The following is a 19,023-nucleotide window of genomic DNA, read 5'->3' on the forward strand; positions in this document are numbered from 1 at the left end:
AAAGGTTAAATTGAGAGCATGTTTTACTTTTTATCAACTTTGGTGATGCTAATATTCAGTACACACCTTTAAGATGCTTTTAAAGTGTTTGCTACATATAATTCACAGGGGTGTATACAGAGGGGGGTCGTGGGGTGGCACCAACCACTTCTGAAATGTGACTGATGATTAAACTCTTGACGTATATACATACATCACAGATATTATGGAATGCTTTATTCACATTACATTAAAGCTCACTACATTGGATTTTTTTGAAAAACTTATGCTGATTTGAATATTTGATTTGATTTGAATGAGTGGGGAAACCCTTGTAGGCAAGCACAGCAGTAAGATGTTTCTTGTAGTTTGTTACCAGCTTTACACATATCTCATTGTCATGATGAAAGACTCATCCACAGCTCATCTTCAGTGTTCTCCATGAGGGGAGAAGATCCTCATCCAAGATTTTTTGGTACATGGTCCCATTCATTACCAATAGTGTTCTTTGCAACTGTGCTCCCAGCTGCCATCAGATCTTTAACAAGCTCCTCTGGCTGGGTAGTCACTCAATGACATGCAAATAGACTTCTATCAAATACTATCAAATGATTTTATTCCCCCCTGTATATAGAGTGGCTGTGCCTCAGGATGTAGAGAAGGTTAGTGGGTTGACCCTTGGTTCCTCTGAACCTGAACTGTGTATCGGTGTGTGTGAGACAGTTAGACGAGGTGAACATTGAATGAAAAAGCTGTGGTTAGAATGAGGCTTATAGTAAAAAGTGCTTCAGAGCAGAATATTTCTGTTCTAATTCACTACAATGAGCGGTTGTTAAAGCAGTAGGTGTTAAAATACCTGATGTTAGTTTGAACACGAAGCAGCCAAAGTGATAGCATGATGGTTTATATAAGAACAGTTTTATGTTTTATCTAAGTGTCCTCACACACCCATCTATTGCTGTCTCCTTCTGCCCTCGCTCTCTGCCGTTGACCTCCTTCTTTTCTCCTTTCATTAAACAAATTGCTGTATTCTACCAACTGCAGAGGGTCATGTTCGTGTCAGGATATAATTTTTAAGAAAAAATCATTCTCGTAAGTTTATTTCCGTGCTACTTTGATGGTCCATCAGTTGCTATATGGCACGTGAGTAACGTGATCCAGTTTGTGCCACCACATTTAAACAAAAAAAACGATGGAAACGCCCCTGGCAGGCAGACTTTTTTTTTTTTTTTGCCTCGTCCCACCTTGCAGCTTTTCCTGGAAAAGGTAATCTTCCATAGACATAGACGATCTTCGGCACAAAGTAGGCGTTCAGTTTCTCCCTCCCTCCGTGGGTCAGCGTGGGCGGCCCCGTGTGGCAGGAGCAGAGCGAAACACGACACCCCGCCAAAGGAAGGGGGGCAGAGAGAGAGCACGAAGTGTCTGAGTGAGTGGAAAAAGTCTGAGGGAAGGAGAAAGAACAGGAGTCGGTACTTTTGTTCGCCTCTGAAGCACCGCTGTTGGACTGTTGCTGAGGATGAGGAGGGTGATGATGATGGTGAGGAGGAGGAATCGACCATGCGACATGGCTGCAACAAACGGGATGAACATTTAGACTCGTCACATTCCGTTGCTCCAGCTCTGAGCAGCTCGGCTCCTCCAAACTTTGACCTGCGCCATTCAGACCCTGGCGGCTGGATTTCCCCCCCTCCTGAGACTCGGGGCAACTTTTCCGCACCAAAACCCCCGCAAGTGAACGAAAATACTCCGGCGCAAAAGTTTCTGGGCAGGCGTAGATGTGTCGCGTTATACCGCTAAACTCCATGCGAAGTTTGCGGCTGGTTTTCAAGTTGAAAGCGGAGCCCGTAATCGGCGCAGGCTCCTTCTAACAAGCCGCCTGTGAGAACAACACCGGAGGAAGGAGTGGGGGTGTCGCTGCTAACTTCGCTAGCTAACTTTGCTAAGGGCTAGCCAACAAACACTCAAAAGTTGACGGGGAAAGTGAGCGAAGCGGCTGCGGCTCACCGAAGACGACCACAAAGATGAAAACCCCGGCGGACACGGGTGAGTGAGCACCCAAACACACTTAATAATAGTAATAAAAAACTTTTATCACCCGCTACTGTTCTTCAAATGAAAACAACAGGGCTTAGCCTCGGCGGCTAAGGCTGGTTAGCACGCTAACAAACTCTCCGCTCCAGGGAAAGTGTGACAAAATTATGGCGCTAGAGAGAATCCATCCGAGCCTCTTGTTATTGTTTTTAATAACCCCAGAAAGACTCTCACTCATGACCGTTATGTTTACACGTCTAAGAGGATCGAACCATCCCCAAATGAGCTATTTGAAAACTTAAAACATTTAAGGTAAAATGAAGATGAGAGATTTACAGTAAGAGTTAGCCTAATTTTCCGGATCAGTGGTGAGGAGTCGGGGTCAGCGCCGAGGTTCACCGTAACAAGAGCTCTGCATTTGGTTTATTGTTGATGCCACAATAAGATAACCTTTATTAGTCCCACACGTGGGAAATTTGTTAATGCACCCAGTTTCAAATTTAATGAGTTAGTTTGACTACACGGGTCATTAACACTGCATGCATTGGCACTGATAGCGATGCAGCCACAGTTTTCATGCAGCACCTAGTCTGGAAGAGGTTCCCAACGGTAATTATAAGTTTGTTTATCTGCATTGTTGTGGAGGAAAGACACCACCTCGTTGTGGTTGGTGGGCCACATGCAGCCCAGTTTGATCTCCGGGTCCAGACCAGTAATACCGCATAGTAACCTATATTTTAAAGAAACACCCCTTCAGATTTTTCTCTTTTTATGTGTAAGAAATGGACATCTTGACCTTCACCACAGTCGAGGTTTCAGAGGGAAAAAAGAGAGACCCCTTGCTACACAACTAAAATTAACAGAACATATTTCTGATCAATTTTCTGGGTTATCTATAACAAAGGAAAAACATCACATCACAATGGAAACAGAAAACAAATCGCACGTAGTTCGAATTAAGTAACAATGTCGAGATATATATATGATTCAAACAGTTGGTCTACATTTAGAAATACTTTCTACACACTTTCACTCCTGTGTGGTTAGTGTGGGCATGACCACACAAAGAATAACAGTGAATTTTCACACTCTACAGTGGGCCAAATTGAGCCCTTTTGCTGGGCCACATGTTATGACCCATCTTGCTCCGACAGAGCAGTGCTGAGAAAATAAAGCAACTTTGAATTGAAATGTGTTTGACGCCACTGAAATTGAGATGGGGAATTTCTGTGTAGAGCCATTTAAAATCCAAAGCTTACCGAGCTTTGACCAAACTTTAACGTCAAGGAAGTGATGAAATGCAAACTACTAACCAGGTGTTTTGATTGTTTTAAGCCGAAGCCAACCCACATTTCTACTTATCACTACATCAAAGCTTGAAGAGGAATGTGAAGAGTGACTACATAATTGGATTGGGAACTTAACTAAGGGTGCAACTGATAAGGGTGACCAGATCCAGACACCGTAAATGTGGGGCAGAGAGAATGTGTGTGAGGGTGATCTGATAAGTCTAAGTAAAGAAACAACACAAAAAACATTGCTGGTAACAGGTTTGGCATTAAGAAATGTCTCTTCAAATTTCTCATCACAAAACAAAACTGAAATGAATAGGTCAGCCTGCAGATCAGGAAGTTGCTTCCAGTGACCAATCTAGCGTCGTCAGTTAGGATTGGGCCGATATATTGGATTGTTGCATATCTAGACCACGCAACTCTTTCAGCCACACATTTCAGTCTAGTTTTAGTCTTTATTTGTTAGGGATCCTTCACAAAACGTCAATCTCATAAGAGATAAGATCGCTTATACCAGCGAATTCCCCAGGTGCACATGATATTACGTAAACTAAAATATCAATGCTGTGTGGGACATTGTTTTAATGTGTGGGATTGAGTGGACATTATTTTTTTTACTTATTTTTAAAGTGGGACACCTGGTCACCCTACATAGGAATGAGGTGATTGTTAGCTGAGATATTTTAACTGTCCTGGTTAGTGCTGCATGTTTTTGTGTCATTGTTTAGTTTAATGTGCTCTGTGTTTCCTGCAGGGCACTTTGAAAGTAAACCTGTCTGACCCTCTGACACGTGAGAATTTGATCCGGTGCGGTTAACACCTTTGCTGGGACTTTAAATGGAGTTTAACCCAGAAATCTCAGGCCCTGCTATTTGAAATTCCTTTCATTTTTCTTCGACATGTTTAGTTTCAGCGAGATTATTATGATTTTCCATTCACAGGTTATGATTTTCTTCCATTGTGCATTTAGGTGCTCTTAAACTCAGTTTAGTCAAAAGTGCTTTGTGGTAATCGAGGGCAGGCGTGGATCCAGCTCCCATAATAGATGTTTGAGTGGGGAATGCCTCACCACAACACAACATCATAATTAGAAATACGACTTTCAGATCTCTTTGTTCCCCCAGATAACTCTTGGATCACAGAGTTATGAATAACGTGAACATTTTTTCCCAGTGGGTGCTCTTTAGCTATATGGATCTGAACATCGTGCTGAAATAAGTTTATGTAATCACAATGAGCAGCCAGTCCACTGCACAAAATGCTCAACAGGTGCAAGAAATGTATTTTTTGGTGCTGAAATTAAAAGTCTTAAACAGTGACCACTTTATTTTTAGAGCAGCATATGTGGCCTATTTCAGATGTCTGAACATTGTAGCCCTCTCTAAAGACTTTAATTATCCAGAGGATCAGATTGCCGAAGCTACATTGCATTTCCTTTTATTTCAAAAGAAGTGGACCAACGACTGTTTGAACCATTCAGCAAAAAGATAGCTACCTTTGTCTGTTTTCTGAATGATTTATTAATTTGGCTCTGCTGATAAGATTGCAAACAGCTTAAAGGAGTTCACACTGGTTGTTGGACTTGTTTTTAAGTTGTTCCTGCTCTTCGGCATTTATGGTCTGATTCATGCTGACTTCCTTTAGTTTCTAGGGATTGGAGTAAAGCTGGGGAATCATGGGTTTAAATGACACTGTCTGTAGCGTTTGCATTGTTATATGATGTAGGTCATTTTAGTCTAAAGGCCTCTTTTTTGTGAGGGAAGAGGGTGTAGTACAATGGGTTTAAGTACCAGAGCACACCTATACAGTTGTTTCCTGTCTGAAGAACCTAGACATACCTGTAAATAAAGTCTATGAGCTTCAGTTTGTATGCGTTCTCCCCGTTGCTGTGTGTCAGCCTTTAGGGTTATCATGACTTTTATCACAGAAAGCCTGAACTTTGTTGTCTTTTTTTTTTTTTTTACTTAAAAATTACATTCTTGGTATTGGAAATAGTTTTTACCTGCATGAAACAAAACAATAAGAACACTTTGGTTTTTATATATAACAAGTGCTTTGTAGACAATCTTCAGGACTTTACAGGACTTTAAAAACAGCAGAGCATTTTTTAGCCCATCCTTTTTTCCCTCAAGTCTAGAAACTCTTGTTTCATGTCTGTCATGATGTTTTCCATTGAAGTCATGGAAAAGTGATTTTGATTTTTTTAATCGTTCACTTCTCAGTGCTCTACCTACATTCTTCCTCCCTTGTATTTACGCGTACAGCCCTTTTCCATTAGTACCTACTTTGATCGGCTTGGTCCAACTCTACTAATTTTCCAGTACGATCGAGTACCACCCAACATACGTGGGGTCATTATAGCATGCGTCCAGAAGTCCCATAGCGCCATTTGTATGTGACATGAACAAAACAACAATGGAGGACATTGAGGCAATGGTATACCTTTTGCTTGGTCTAAGGCATTTTGTCAGACTCGGCGACGACAGTGTTGCTTGTTTGTAATCCTTTTCGCTCATTGCTGGGTTTCAGAAATGGCGGTTTTGAATTTTGTGGTGGAGATTCTCTCATGACTAGTCTGTTGACGTCACGTTTTCGGATCACCTCAGATGCGAGTAAGTACTAGTGGAAAAGGATGTTTTAATATTATCTAATAAATCTCCAAGTTCTTGAGAAATTGTCTCAAATTCACTGAGTCATTTAAAGGTGCTGGTAACTTTCAGGGTAGAACGTTTTCTTGATGTGTTAGTTAGCTGGTGTGCTTAATAAGTCAAAGCGCTTTAAATGTCAGTATGACAGCTTTGCCTTTTGAATTTTGCTTTATTGGTTTTCTTGCATGAAATATGATTCACTGATGATTGAATTTTAACCAGATCACTATTATTTCTTCATCTTGAGTGGGGAGTAAGCGGTACAGCATCATTCTAGCACACTTCTGTACCAATGAAGGAGCCCCATGCCAATATTAAAGGCCCCAGATGGGAGCCATGATCTATATATAAATGTATACATGGGCCAACCTCCACTCTCTTCCTATCAGGAAGTCTGAAGTCTGGCCCCACCAGCACCAGCTCCAATTTTCCGCTTGTGTTACTCGTTATATCAACAACACGCCACATTTGAGACGTCACAGCTGTAGACAGCGAGGACCAGCAGGCCAGCACGCTTTGTTGCACACTCTTATGTGTATATGTGTAGTGAAAGGAGCCATACATGAGCAATTAGCTGGTGTTAAGTCTGGTAAGGGCAGGGCTTCTGTTTATGACTGAGTGTATTTGTGTTTGTGTGTGTGTGTTAATGTGTGTGTATATGTGCCCACATGTCTGTCACTCTGCGGCCGTACCTGACATTAATGTGGTCACAACAAAGTGAGTGTTTGACTTTTACCAGCGTGTCCAAATTGCCCTTGAGGAAGACCATTTGGTTGTGGGCAGTTGACTCAGCTCGTTGTAATTACAGGAAGAACGACTTAGACATTTTTTATGCAGATTGAAATAGCTCCAATAACACTGGTTAGACCGGAGCTAATGAACCACAGGCTCATTTTGCTTTTAAAAAAATGATGCCGTTAGTTTCCTTTGGGAAGGACTCTGTCGTGTTACTGTCTCACCATTATACTGAATTATACTGTTGGCACCAGCACAATTACTGGCAGCACAATTGCACTACAAGTTGAGGCTCAGTTGTTTGTCTCGGGGAAAGTTTGAAAAGAGGAGCTGGCTGCTGATGTATAGCGACGCCGTGGTGCACTTTGAGTCTTAAGACGCCCTGTCTCTGCGGGATTTGTCAGAGGCCGCGCTAGACATTGTATGTCATTTTGACAGACAGGGTCATAAACTTGAATGCTTCTATGGTGAAACGTTTGCAAGAGCATATAGTAAAAAATCCAAATACTTTTTTACCTTTTAAAAAAACAACTGAGTCTGTAGCTCTGAGATTCACTCTGTTGACCTGTCAAAGACTCATGTTACTGCTTAACTGTAAGAAATCAGACCATCTATGATGTGTTCTTAGCATTTGAATGATTTAATGTTGTGGTAGAGGCACCATTGGTGCTTTAATTAACTAAATTACAGCCAACTTTCAGACGTCTTTGTCACCGTTTTTAAGAAAGGAAAAAAAATCTCAGTGAATGAGATTTCTGTCACTTACTCCTCGTCCACTGCAGTGTGCTTCAGCTGAAAGAAGTAAGGCACATGGTTTTACGTGGGTGAACCTGTGGAAGGATTTTTAACAGTTGCCTACAGTTGCATTAGTCCTTGGATCACCAAGCGTCTCTCACTTATGGCAGCGTGTGAAGGAAGTGTCAGCTAGCTCTTTGCTTCAGCTCTCTGTCCATCTCCCCTATGTTTCCTGTGCAAGCTTCCCAAGGATCACAAGGCCACAGCAAACTGGGGCCTTTTTGTTTTTTTGCCCCTCTCAGAATAAACACACAGTGACATGGGCTTTACAATCATTTTAATATTAGAGTTCAATTAATTTCACTGTTAAATAATTGCAAGTGATTTCTGCCTGACTTGCTCTTGTGTGACTGATATCGGGCAATAAACTGGATGCCAGTCTCTCCTGTGGATACTAAATAAAAGCAGAATATGTTTTGGAGAGAAATGGCATTACAAAAAAAAAACCCAAAACATAAATACTGGTGTGACAGGATGTACCTTTCTCTCATTTTCCTCCCATTATGTGGTTGCTGTGAGTGATCGGGTCGCCCCTTGAGTCGACCTGATCACATTCCTGATTACTGCTGAGCCAAGCCTGGGCAAGCAGACCCTGGAAAAACCACAGCAGAGTGACGTCAACATTTCTCTGGTGTGCTGTCAAGAGGCAGCTCAGGTCAGCTTTGCTGTGATCATCTCTCGATGTTACGGCGGGCCTCTTTTCCTGGAGGTGTGTATGTACAGTGGCTTTAGTGACCCATACAAAGCGTAGATAATAGACAACAGGTTGCTCGAGCTGGGACATGCTGGCCAAACAAACACAGAACGCTCAAACACAGGAAAACCTGACAGTCTGAGAGATGAGCGTTGACAGACATCCATGCCTGAAATAAATTTTTATTGTCCTATTACCTCAGGTTGTGTTTAACTATGCCATTGCTGTACTTTCTGCTCTTTCTGTCTTTGCTTTAGTGGATTTTTTTCCTCTTGTCTCCATGGTTGCACTGTTTGTTTTCCTGTCCTATATTTTACAAATCAAGCAGCTCATTTAAGCATTTTAAGTTTAAACTGCAAATGCATTCGAGCCTTAAACTTGTCTTTGGACTTATCTTGCCTTAATGATGGTAATGTTACCTGTCACTTATCTGTGGACCTGCTCTTTTTCCTTGATAGTTAAAGTAGAGTTACATTTTTAGCTAGTATCCCTCCAAGTGCACATCTTTGAAGCTTGTCTCTGTATGAGAGCGAGAATTTCTGATACAGCAGAGAGCCTCACAGAAAAAGCATGCCAGGTGTCATCCAGGTCAGGTGTCAGTCCACCCCTGCAGCACTGCTGGTGCAAACTTTGGTCAGAACGTTATGAGATCTCTGTAATTGTGAGAATTTACTTCATCGTAAATGCAGGGTTCGATTAAATTTTGTGCAGTAGCTGCAATCCCAAAACGAAATTCCAGCCCTGAGTGGTGAATAAATTGTGGCTGTATCGATCATTTTTTTGATTACGGATGTATACATGAGAGAAAACAGACAAAACAACATCAATCAATATATTGGTCTGCATATTCTTATAGATTTTTTTTTTTGTATCTCAGCAACCAGGCTTAAAGTTTTAGGAGGTTTTTAATTGCTTTGCCTAAGGGCTCGGTGATGGTTGTTGTGTAACAGCTTTATCGTCTAAAAGCCTTATCTATTCTCTTGTACTGTGAAGCCATTTAGGAATCAACAATTTGTAATGTTGCGCTATAAAGGTGACTTTTTTTAAAATAAACACTGATAATTTTCATTCTTTTTTAAACTTCATGTGGACCTCCTTTGATTCCTCCTCCTGCAGGTAATGATCTCCCACAGTTCCCATGCGATTTCTAACAGCACCTGTAGTTCAGTGCTCGAACTTGTAAAGTGCAGCTGTGGGCTGTACATGCTGGCAGGAAAGCTATAACAATCAACCAAACACATTTCCTGTGGAGATGAATAAATTATTGTTGCACCTCCGGGGCTGTTCTGTATTATGTTTTATTGAGGCTGCTGATGGAGAAGAAATTGTTCTCTTCTCTTCAGTGATACATTTCTTCCTCAATGTGTGCGGTTTTTTGTTTGTTTTTTTTGTTTGTTTTGTTTTTTAACCTTTTTAAACTGGTGTGATTTGAAAGACCCTTCTGTTCTGTGATGGAGAGGCTGATGCTACTATCTGACATATATGTTGAAATTTTATTTGGCTGACTTGTTTTTAGCTTGTCAGATGCTGTTGTTATATTAAAAATATCTTGAGGTGACGCCACAGCATGTTCAGTGGTTGCAGGGAATTGTAAAATGGAGCCCTCCACCAATTATTTTTCTTGACAGTTTTAAGCTTCATGTGAAATTGTAACCTTAGAAAAACACTGAAGTGTTGTCCAATTAATATTAATATCAGAATTTCAGTCAGTGATTGCCACAGACTAGCTTTAATTGGTATATTAACTTAACACCCACCAAGTCGCCAGTGACCCATCAAAGGTTTCCAGTTTAGTTGTTATCAACCTTGTTTTTTTTCTAATTGCTTTAACAGTATAAAAGATGAATGTTGTCACATCACCCGCTGGTTTTGAACTCTACATTATAAATCCTCAGTGTTCGAATTTTGGCTCCAGATATATATTTTTAAGTCAGAAAGAATAATATGTTGAAGAAAGGGTTGAGTTATGAGCTATCAACTATCCATCCAGACCAAAACTATCTTTTGTAGAAGGTTGTAAACATGCTTGAATAGTGAAAAGTTCAACATTTCAAAATGTGGATCTGTGGGGATTGATTCACGTTGGGAGTCGACCTCCAGTAGCCACTGGATGAACTGATGTTTTTTGACTTTTTTTTTTTTTTTTTTTTTCCCCCCCTTCACTGGGAAAGAGATGATGTCACTGTTGTGGAAATCTTTGATATCGTTTAACTATTCTCAAGATATTGTAGTCCTGCCGTCGGTCAGAGGGACTCTAACTCCACCTAACAGACCATCATGTGGCGGCAGTGCTAGGTCTTCTCTGGAGATCCGCTGCAACCTAGAAAGTCTATCTAACCAGAACCTGGCTCATCTGTTACTACACAAAGCTCATCAAGGCTTCAGAGCAGATGCCTGCTGTTCAATATAGTGGAGTTGAGACCATCCACAAAGTGAGGAACTGACTGAGGAGAAAAAAAAAAGCATGGCTACACCTTTTGCTTTCATGTGTCTCCTGCTTCCACCAAAAACAGTCTCATTCAGTGAGTTATGGAGCTTTCATCACTAACCTGATTTAGACATGGTGCATGAGTCTCCTGATTTATCAGTGCACATTTGTACAGATAGTATCACATGTTGCTCAAAAGAATGCGCTCATCTCTCAGTCAGCCTCAGTAACCGTAAGCATTTATGATCGAGTGAGTTTGTGTTGCCTCCTTGACAGCTGACCCCCAGTGGGGCAGATGAAAAGACGAAGCAGGTCAAGTGGAACCAACGATTCACTTCACCGAGCAGATAAGAAAGAGTTTTGTAGCAGGACAGCTATCCCTGGAGCACCTGACAGGATACAAGCTTTCCGGCTTCACTCATGTTCTCACACACGCCCGTGAATCTCTTTTGCATAAACTTGAAAACATGCATATAATTCTTTTGGCATTTTATATAGTTTGATTTTGTTTCGGTGTGTGGGTCATTATTCCATAATTAGGCTTCTCATATTTAACGTTTAAATTTCCACAGTTCAGTAATTTAATTTTTTTTTAATGTTTCTACGTCAGCTATTTTAAACCAATGTGAATCAGCTGTGCCATTGCTAAAATAGGTCATTTTAGAAGCTAATCAGTATTTGCAACTAGTTACCAAATGAAAAGCTGATATCTTTTATATATTTATAGCAGTGATATGACTATTTATCTATATAAGTGCAGACAAATCATTTTCCCTTGAAGCTTTTTTGGAGACTGAGAAAGACAGAAGGTGAGGAGGTAGGGATGTGTTTTGTCAGTGGCTGTTTTGGCTGGAGTCATTTCGACTTAAAGAGGTGTGGAGAGTCATGCCGTGTGTTATGGCTATCATCTGTGGTTCGTGGAGAATGAGAGGAATGGGAGGCTTCCCTGGCTGGTTTGGTGTCATTTATGGCCAGAGGGATAGAGGTAGGTCTGCTTTCTGCACACTGCACAAAGGGGACAGACTAGGTGTGGTCCTGTATAGCTCTGTATACTACTGCCAGCATTACCGGTGCCAGTAAAATAGTTACAACCAAGTTGGTGTTGGAGCAAAAATGTCCACCAGATGCCATCTGTTTTTTAGGGAGTCTGTTTTAACAAAGAAGCATGGTTAGAGGTAGCTTGGCAGGTTATGTTCAAGCAATTAGAGTGACCTACAGTGGGTGGCAACATCTATTATTTTACAATAAAGTGGGAGCATTGACATGTATTAAATCCAGCAGTGGCATTCACTGGAAAGGAGCTGTGGTGCCAGCGGAAAGTCTAGAGTAAGGAAAAAAAGAGAAAAGAATCAGTGCTAATTTATAAAGCAGTTGTCAAATGATGTAAAGTAAATGAGACACTTTTTCAGACCACCTTAAGAGCCACCGAGGGAAAAACTCTGCAACAGGTTGCAGTGAGGAAAGAGCTCCATCTGGTTTTGTGGTGTTTGGACTTTGGGTTGATGCAGGCCAGACTTTTCCTGCCCCCTGCCCCTGCTGGTATAGCACCTGATTTTTTTTTTCTCCTTATCCCACACTGCCTGATTTACAGTGTGACCTATACAGCTTCAGTACTAATCTTATTCATATTCTCACAAATATAAACCGTGGTACTTTTCCCAGTGCTAATCCTACAAACCGGGCTTGTTGGATATGTTTATTAAAAACACCTCCAAAACTCCCGAGTTCTTGTGTGGTGCTTTGCTGAGGTCATTACAGAGGAGCCAGACATTGATTCAAACAGCTGTGCATGGCTCTAACCTCAGAGGTTTGGCACACCCACAAATCAACTATTCAAGACCTCAAGAAAGGGACACTTCTTACTCACACCGCTCAGCAAATGTGGTCTCTTTAAGTTTCTGACCACCCCTGAATGCATCACTAGTATGTTTGCATTCACAGGTTTTTTTGCAGACATTTGAAGAAATTTAGAAAACTGAGCAAAAATGGTAGAATTTGCAAGAAAGACAGCCTTCTACATGCAGCTCTGTTTCTCTGTTTTAAAGTGCATTTTATAGTATTAGCAGCACATTGCACAGTCTTGTGTTAAGAGCTGAGACTCTTTGTCATAGCTGTGTTCAGACCATTAAACTTTTGTGTGTAGACACCCCCGAAGCCCCATTTTAAGCCAAGAAGTACCCTGACCATGCTGAAGGATTATTAGGGATGCTTTGTCTGATGATCTTAAAAATATGTTGTCTTTTCCAGCTTTTTACAACAAGTGTAAAGAAAAATACATAAAAGTAACAGAGTCAGCATCACAAAATTGTTGATTTGAGATGCATGTGCACCTTCTACAAGAGTGCATGTGCATGGCAAAAAGACAGTGTGGCTGTAGTCTTTATAGTAAACACAGAAATCATTACTTGTAAAAGAGTCACTGTGTTCAGATTAATTAAATCCCAAGCTAAGAAGCATCTGAGCTGGCTCTTGGCTGTGTCTGAAGGACATATTTCTTATGCATGAATGGAACTGTTTCCTCCAGCTGGTCTTTAATGATTTCTTAGCAGCACGTAATGAAAAGGATCGTCTTTACTCACGACAAAGGCAGCAGCGCGTTAGCTGTATGTTGGCTTAGTAGGTATACGAATACTTCTCATCACATTCAGTGTGTTTGTGATAAATACATGCAAAGACAGGCAGCCATCCTTATCCTTATCCCCTACTGTGCATTTTGCAGGTTTTTCTTTTTAATTATTATCATTAAATGTGCAATGAGGTGCCCAACAGTTAGTCCGGGCTTATCCACATTTAAAGTAAACACAGGTTTATGCAGCAATTATCTGCTGTCACGAACCTTGGATTTATTCAGAAACAAGCAGTTATTTTAGATTTCAGTGGCTTTTAGTTGCTTTATTTCTAAGATGTTGTTTACCCCTTTATGTGCAATTTCTATTTATAGTATTTGTCTTTTGTGGTGACAGTCTAGTATAAAACCAATAGTATAAACTAGTATAAAAGCAGCATGGTAAGTTATGGTTTAAAGACAGTGGCTTTTGATTTTACCAGTTTATTGCAGTCGTTGCAGTGTCGCTGTGTGATGAAACAACGGAAAGGAGAGTGGTGTAACATTTTGGCAGCATAAAGTTAAGGTTGTGTCTGACTCCTTCAGACTCTAGAAATCTTTTGGTGAGTGGAGAAAAAAGTGAGCCCGAAAACAAAAGGGAGCGCGAGCAGAGCACAGTCTTACTTTTCCGATGTGTTTGCTTTAGTTATCGGTCTGTTGGGAATCCTGTGGCTTTCTCTCTCTCGCCTGGCTGTCGCTACTTGTCCTGGGAGTCTGTATGTGGAGCATTGATGTTTGATGTGACACTGTGTGAGCTAAAACATATGTTTGTGTTGCCTAAAGGCTAATAGCCTGAAAACTTTCTTCGTACTGCACATCACACACGCCCACACAGTGGAGATATACACGCACGCTCTGTCTCTCCCCCTCACCTACATTAAGACGATAACAAAAGTTCACCGAACCTCTATAACAAACATACCTACAGTTTTCTCCATCCCTGCCTCAAATGTGCACAATGTCGGGCTAAAAGGCATTGTGCACACATCTCACCCCTGGCCAGATCAAACCACGGAGAGGTCGATGAAGAGGAGAAGATGTAGGATGAATGATCTGAAGAAGGAGGGGCGAGTTTACTGGCTGCATTATACATGTAACAGAAAGTTTGGCTGAGCAGCCTGATGTAACACTAGCATTCATGCTTGAAGCTTGTTTGTATTTTTATCTGGAATCTGCTGGGATCAAGCACAACAGAGGGCACCTTCTTTTAATCACCCTTTAAAGCCGCATTTAATCACGGTTTTCCTTGCTAACAATGAGTCTTTGGGGCTGACTGTGCACAACAGCAGGATCAGAACAACGTGCATGTGCGCAAATGTTTTTTCCTTTTCCTCTGGCTAAACTCCCAATAGTTTCTCTATGCCTCTAAAACCTTATTACTCTTAAAAGGCTTTCAAGCATTAACTTGTCTTTGGTTGTTTTCACACCTAGTTTGTTAATTAAGTTCATTTATTCTGGTCCAAAGCAGTCACTGAGTTTGTGAACTTGTAGCTTTTTCTGTGATTTTGCTTCTTTTTACACAGAACCAATTCCAAGCAAACTCCCAAGTAAACCAAAATACGTCACTACAAACCAAGTGGCACATTCAGCCTCCTTATTGGTCAGATTTGTGTGGGACAGGAGCAACAAAACTAAATAAAGGAAGAACATGCTGAGTGTCAGACTGAGGCTGGATCGCTCTGGACTTTGCTTGGAACTGGACCGACACCAACTCCTCAAACGGGCTCGGTGCAGTTGTATTAGTCTGCACCTGTGCGATTACCATGTTCACATCTGCACAAGCGAAATGGAGCAGGGGGGAAATGAGTTTGATGTTAAGGAGTAGCGGCTCTACTCTGAGCCCCTCCCGAATGTCTGAGTTCCTCACCCTGTCTCTGAAGATAAGGGTGTCTGGACTCATTTCCGCCCCTTGTATCCACCATCTCATTCTTTGTCACTTTCCACTGTTCTTGGTCATAAATGAGGGCAGAACTGCAAATCAAGAAAATCAAGTTCTTCAGCTTCACCACAACGGATCAGTGCAACATCTGCATTTATGCACATTAATGGATATTTAAAATTTTATTCATGTCTGTCCATTCTGCACCCCCCAATCAACAAGACCCTGAGATATTTGAAGACGTTCACTTTGGGCAGCAATTTCTTTCCAACCTGAAAAGGGCAATGTTAACATTTTCCAGATGGGAAAAATGGCCCTGGAATTGGTCCTAATTCTCATCCCAGCCACTACACATCAAAAAATCTTAAATATCCTCCGCCACCAAGGTTTTGGTTTAGATTGGGTTCTGTTTATTCTGTACACTAGTGAGCTACCAATAGACTGGTGGAAACCCACAAGAAGAAGGCCTTATGGAAATAGGGCCTTCTTATTGGATGTGATTATTGGCTTGAGAATGACTGTTACTCTTGGCAGTCTAACCCATTATCTGGCAATGATAATGTAGCAGAGTGCCCTGTGTGGGGGAAGTGTTTCAAATTTAGGACAAAGTGCTATGATTTGGGACAAAATTCATATTTTTTGGAATAATTTTCCTAAACTTAACCAAATATTTTGACTTTTTTACCACACGGTTCATTTTGAACTGAAACATTTGTTTACTTGGAAAACTTGTTTTTGTTTGGTTTATTTTCTTTTGTCCCTTTTGATTTATATTTTCATTTCAAGTTTGGTTTTAAATTTAGGGTTTTACCTGCATATATAATTGTTGGCTTCCACCACAGAGGTTTTGGCCTCCCATCAGAGGAAATCACCAGGACTCCACAAAAATCCACCAAAGGTGGTTTAATTTACTTGAACATCATATACACTATCATTTATCAAATGGCCATAAATAACAGGAAAATGAACAAACTTCTGTTATGTAAGATGACACAGACCAGCCCAGTCGAGCTTACATGTGTGATCACCCTCAAAGGCCCATTGTAAGCCAGTAGAAACTGAAATTTCTTGCAAGAGGTATTTAAGAAGTCTTAAATTGAACTTATCTGTAGACACCCTGATAACAGATTTTATTTAACTTTTTCCTATCAGTAGATTATCTTCAGAGCCATTGTGGTTATTAATGTTAAGTATATAAAAGCATGAGTGATTTCAGACATCGTCTTGGCCTCTGTTCAGTTAACAGGTTTGTGCATTTTGAGCTGCCAAAACTTTAAAGGTGAACACAGGGTTGGACTTGTCCCGTTCTCTGTTTCAAAGGTAGACGTTAAATTTTATTGGTGATAAGAAAGGCTCCATTTGATCGGGCCAGTGCCATCGTTAAGGTCATAAACTTTTATAAAGTTTGTTCTTTTTGAGCTTTATCACCAGCAGCACACAAACTCGGTAACCTAAAGCGCAGTTTGTTAAAGATCTTGGCAGTCTAAAAGGTTTGTGTATGTTTCCTCAGACAATATAACCAATGAGCCATAATGAAAAGAATGATCTAAGTGAGAAAGAATGCTGACTCATTAACTATCAAATAACAGTATCATTTTTGCATGTAAAATTTATTAGGTTGAAAGTGCTGTCCTTATTCTTCTGGTAACTCATGTGACCCATTCAGTGTCCCTGAAGGTTGCTCGAAACCCCCGGGGCCACAGGCAGTGATGAATGAGACGGTTTCTGTTTTATTGAGACGTAAAAGTCAGTTAGTCCCTCAGACAGACACTCAGTCATCCCGCCCACTCACAGCATGCACACTTTATTAGGGGGCCTGGACCCCCCACATGCCATGAAAATGGGTGATATCTGGCTTGCATTAACATACGCACACACAGACACACTCTTCTAATTTTCTCACTAAAGCTCGTGAGCATGGCGTGCTCATTTGGGCTGCCATCTCCCTGCGGTGACGCCGTCGTGCCTCTGTCTTTTAATGTTTTTACACAGGGAGCGAGCCACTCTGTCTAGAGACTGGAAGATCCAACTTTAATGCAAAAGAGGAATTAAGACTGCGGTGACTCTGCCAATGAGGAAAGGCTGACTAACCCTCCCAGACGTCACACATGTAGAAAGTCCCATGCTGGCTGTTTTTTGAGTTTTTTAAGAATTTCACGGACACACTCGTCCAGAGTGAATTACTGTCACTCTGACTGTACTATGAGCCACAAGTGGTAGATAAAGGATGTGAGCCAATGCTGAAGTCTGGGTCTGGCATCGATGTCAAATGTTCATATTCGGGTTAAGAAGAAAATGGAGAAGAACTTTTTCTGTTCAGCAAACTTCTGTATTTGTGTGGCTGAGGTTCAGGAGCAGTTTGAGGTGAATTGGGTAGATTTTCTCCAGACTGTCAGTGCCTGTGATAATATTATCAGAGTAGCTCAAAGTCTTATTTGCATTTAAAACTTTTTAATCTTCACTGACTGTAGTGGATCATAACGCAAGTCCAGCTGAATTTGATTTATATAGCACCAGATCACAGCAACAATCGTATCATGGCGTTGAGATAAAGCTGCTGCAATCAGACAGTCCAACAAGCAGGACGATCATCTACCTCTCAATTTCTGTAACTACATGGAGGTGCTGTGGCACGCACTTCTGAGTCCTGTTGTTGTTTTACTTTATCACAATTTTAATGATATTTGAGCACAGATATCTCTTTGTGCTTGGATAAATGTTACAGAGATCTGGCGGTAGCTCTCTAGGCACATTTTACACGTGCGGACAAAAAAGTAGTGACACTGAATTGGTGTCCGTGCTGGGTTGATATCAGACAGTGTTTCCTATTGAATTGGATTCTAACCAACATGCCAACTCCAGTCTTGAACAGTGATTAATATACCTGGGTAGCCCACGTAAGTACCCTTTATGTGGGAGATGCCTGTAGATATCCGGACTTGAGGTGTAAAACTGTTGCAGACATGGGCAGCTGGACAGCCAAGCAGTCATTTGTGTTATACTGCTTTGAAGTCTGCTGCATGGAGCATATGCTTAGTTGGTGATGTAATGTAAATTCTCTACGAACAAGTCCATGCGGTCACAAATAACTGAGAAGCATGCGAATGACCGTAATAGAGTAATAGAAGGTTGGTTTGATGTGCAGTTTGGTTTAAATCTCAGTTTTTAATTTATTTGTCCAGTACTGTTTCTTCTGCTCCCGGCTCTCTCTCGGTGTGCATGACACCTGTTGTATAGTAAGTCCAGGACAAGCTTTTCATTTGGGCATGGAAGTTTTTCCTTATCCACATAAGGAGCTTAACCAAGTGTGGCTTAGATCATGTTAAATCTCTTATCGGTAAGAGTGTAGTAAAAATGTATCCCAAGGAGTCGCTATAGAAGCCGACACATGTATAGCTTTGAACTACAGGTGTTAATAATTTTCCAGACATGCACACACATATCTGATTAGCTCTTGGCATCATTATCTACTCCGCAAAGTTTTATGGCTTTAGGGATATTAATATGTTTATTTCAGATGGAAAATCAGAGAGGAGCAGTTTGTTGATTCTTCATTGCTTTATTTTCTTTTTGTCGCATCCATAAAATAAACCTTTAGCATTGTTGTAATCAGCAGTGGAGCCTCCTTGTCTGTATGGAAAGATGCTGAAAGGGAAAGGGGGTGGTTGGGGCTGTGGAAGGAGGAGATGGAGTTTGACTGGCAGGGACTACGAGAATGAGTCACTCATCCGGCTCCCTGAATTTGGAGCTGCAGACCTATTCTGGGCTGCGGTGACACGTGTATGTGTGCGGTTGTGTGCATAGATGCATGCACACTAATGTACACACATGGTCGAGTCCAATAGCTAAAGTCACCAGATTTGTGCTGTTAGCCTTGCCGCGCTCTGTGTGCGTGCGCGTTTGTGTGTTGGAGGAAAATGAAAGTAGTCTGGTGACC

At 41.2% G+C, this 19,023-nt stretch overlaps 1 protein-coding gene across 1 annotated transcript in view; it reads left to right on the forward strand.

The window, feature by feature from the left end:
* The first annotated feature begins 1,319 nt into the window (after positions 1-1,319).
* The window catches only part of erf (Ets2 repressor factor), a 45,376-nt gene continuing 27,672 nt past the window's right edge, over positions 1,320-19,023 (forward strand). Inside the window, exon 1 of the mRNA XM_086280057.1 lies at positions 1,320-2,022. Coding sequence (XP_086136183.1) covers positions 2,001-2,022 — 22 coding nt within the window. The 5' untranslated portion in view covers positions 1,320-2,000. The remainder of the gene's footprint in view (positions 2,023-19,023) is intronic.

This window comes from Aulonocara sp. 'chitande type north' Nkhata Bay, linkage group LG22, assembly GCF_057382095.1.
Source record: "Aulonocara sp. 'chitande type north' Nkhata Bay isolate Kocher_YH1m ecotype deep benthic linkage group LG22, A_spYH_male_GT1.1, whole genome shotgun sequence".
Classification (NCBI taxonomy): domain Eukaryota; kingdom Metazoa; phylum Chordata; class Actinopteri; order Cichliformes; family Cichlidae; genus Aulonocara; species Aulonocara sp. 'chitande type north' Nkhata Bay.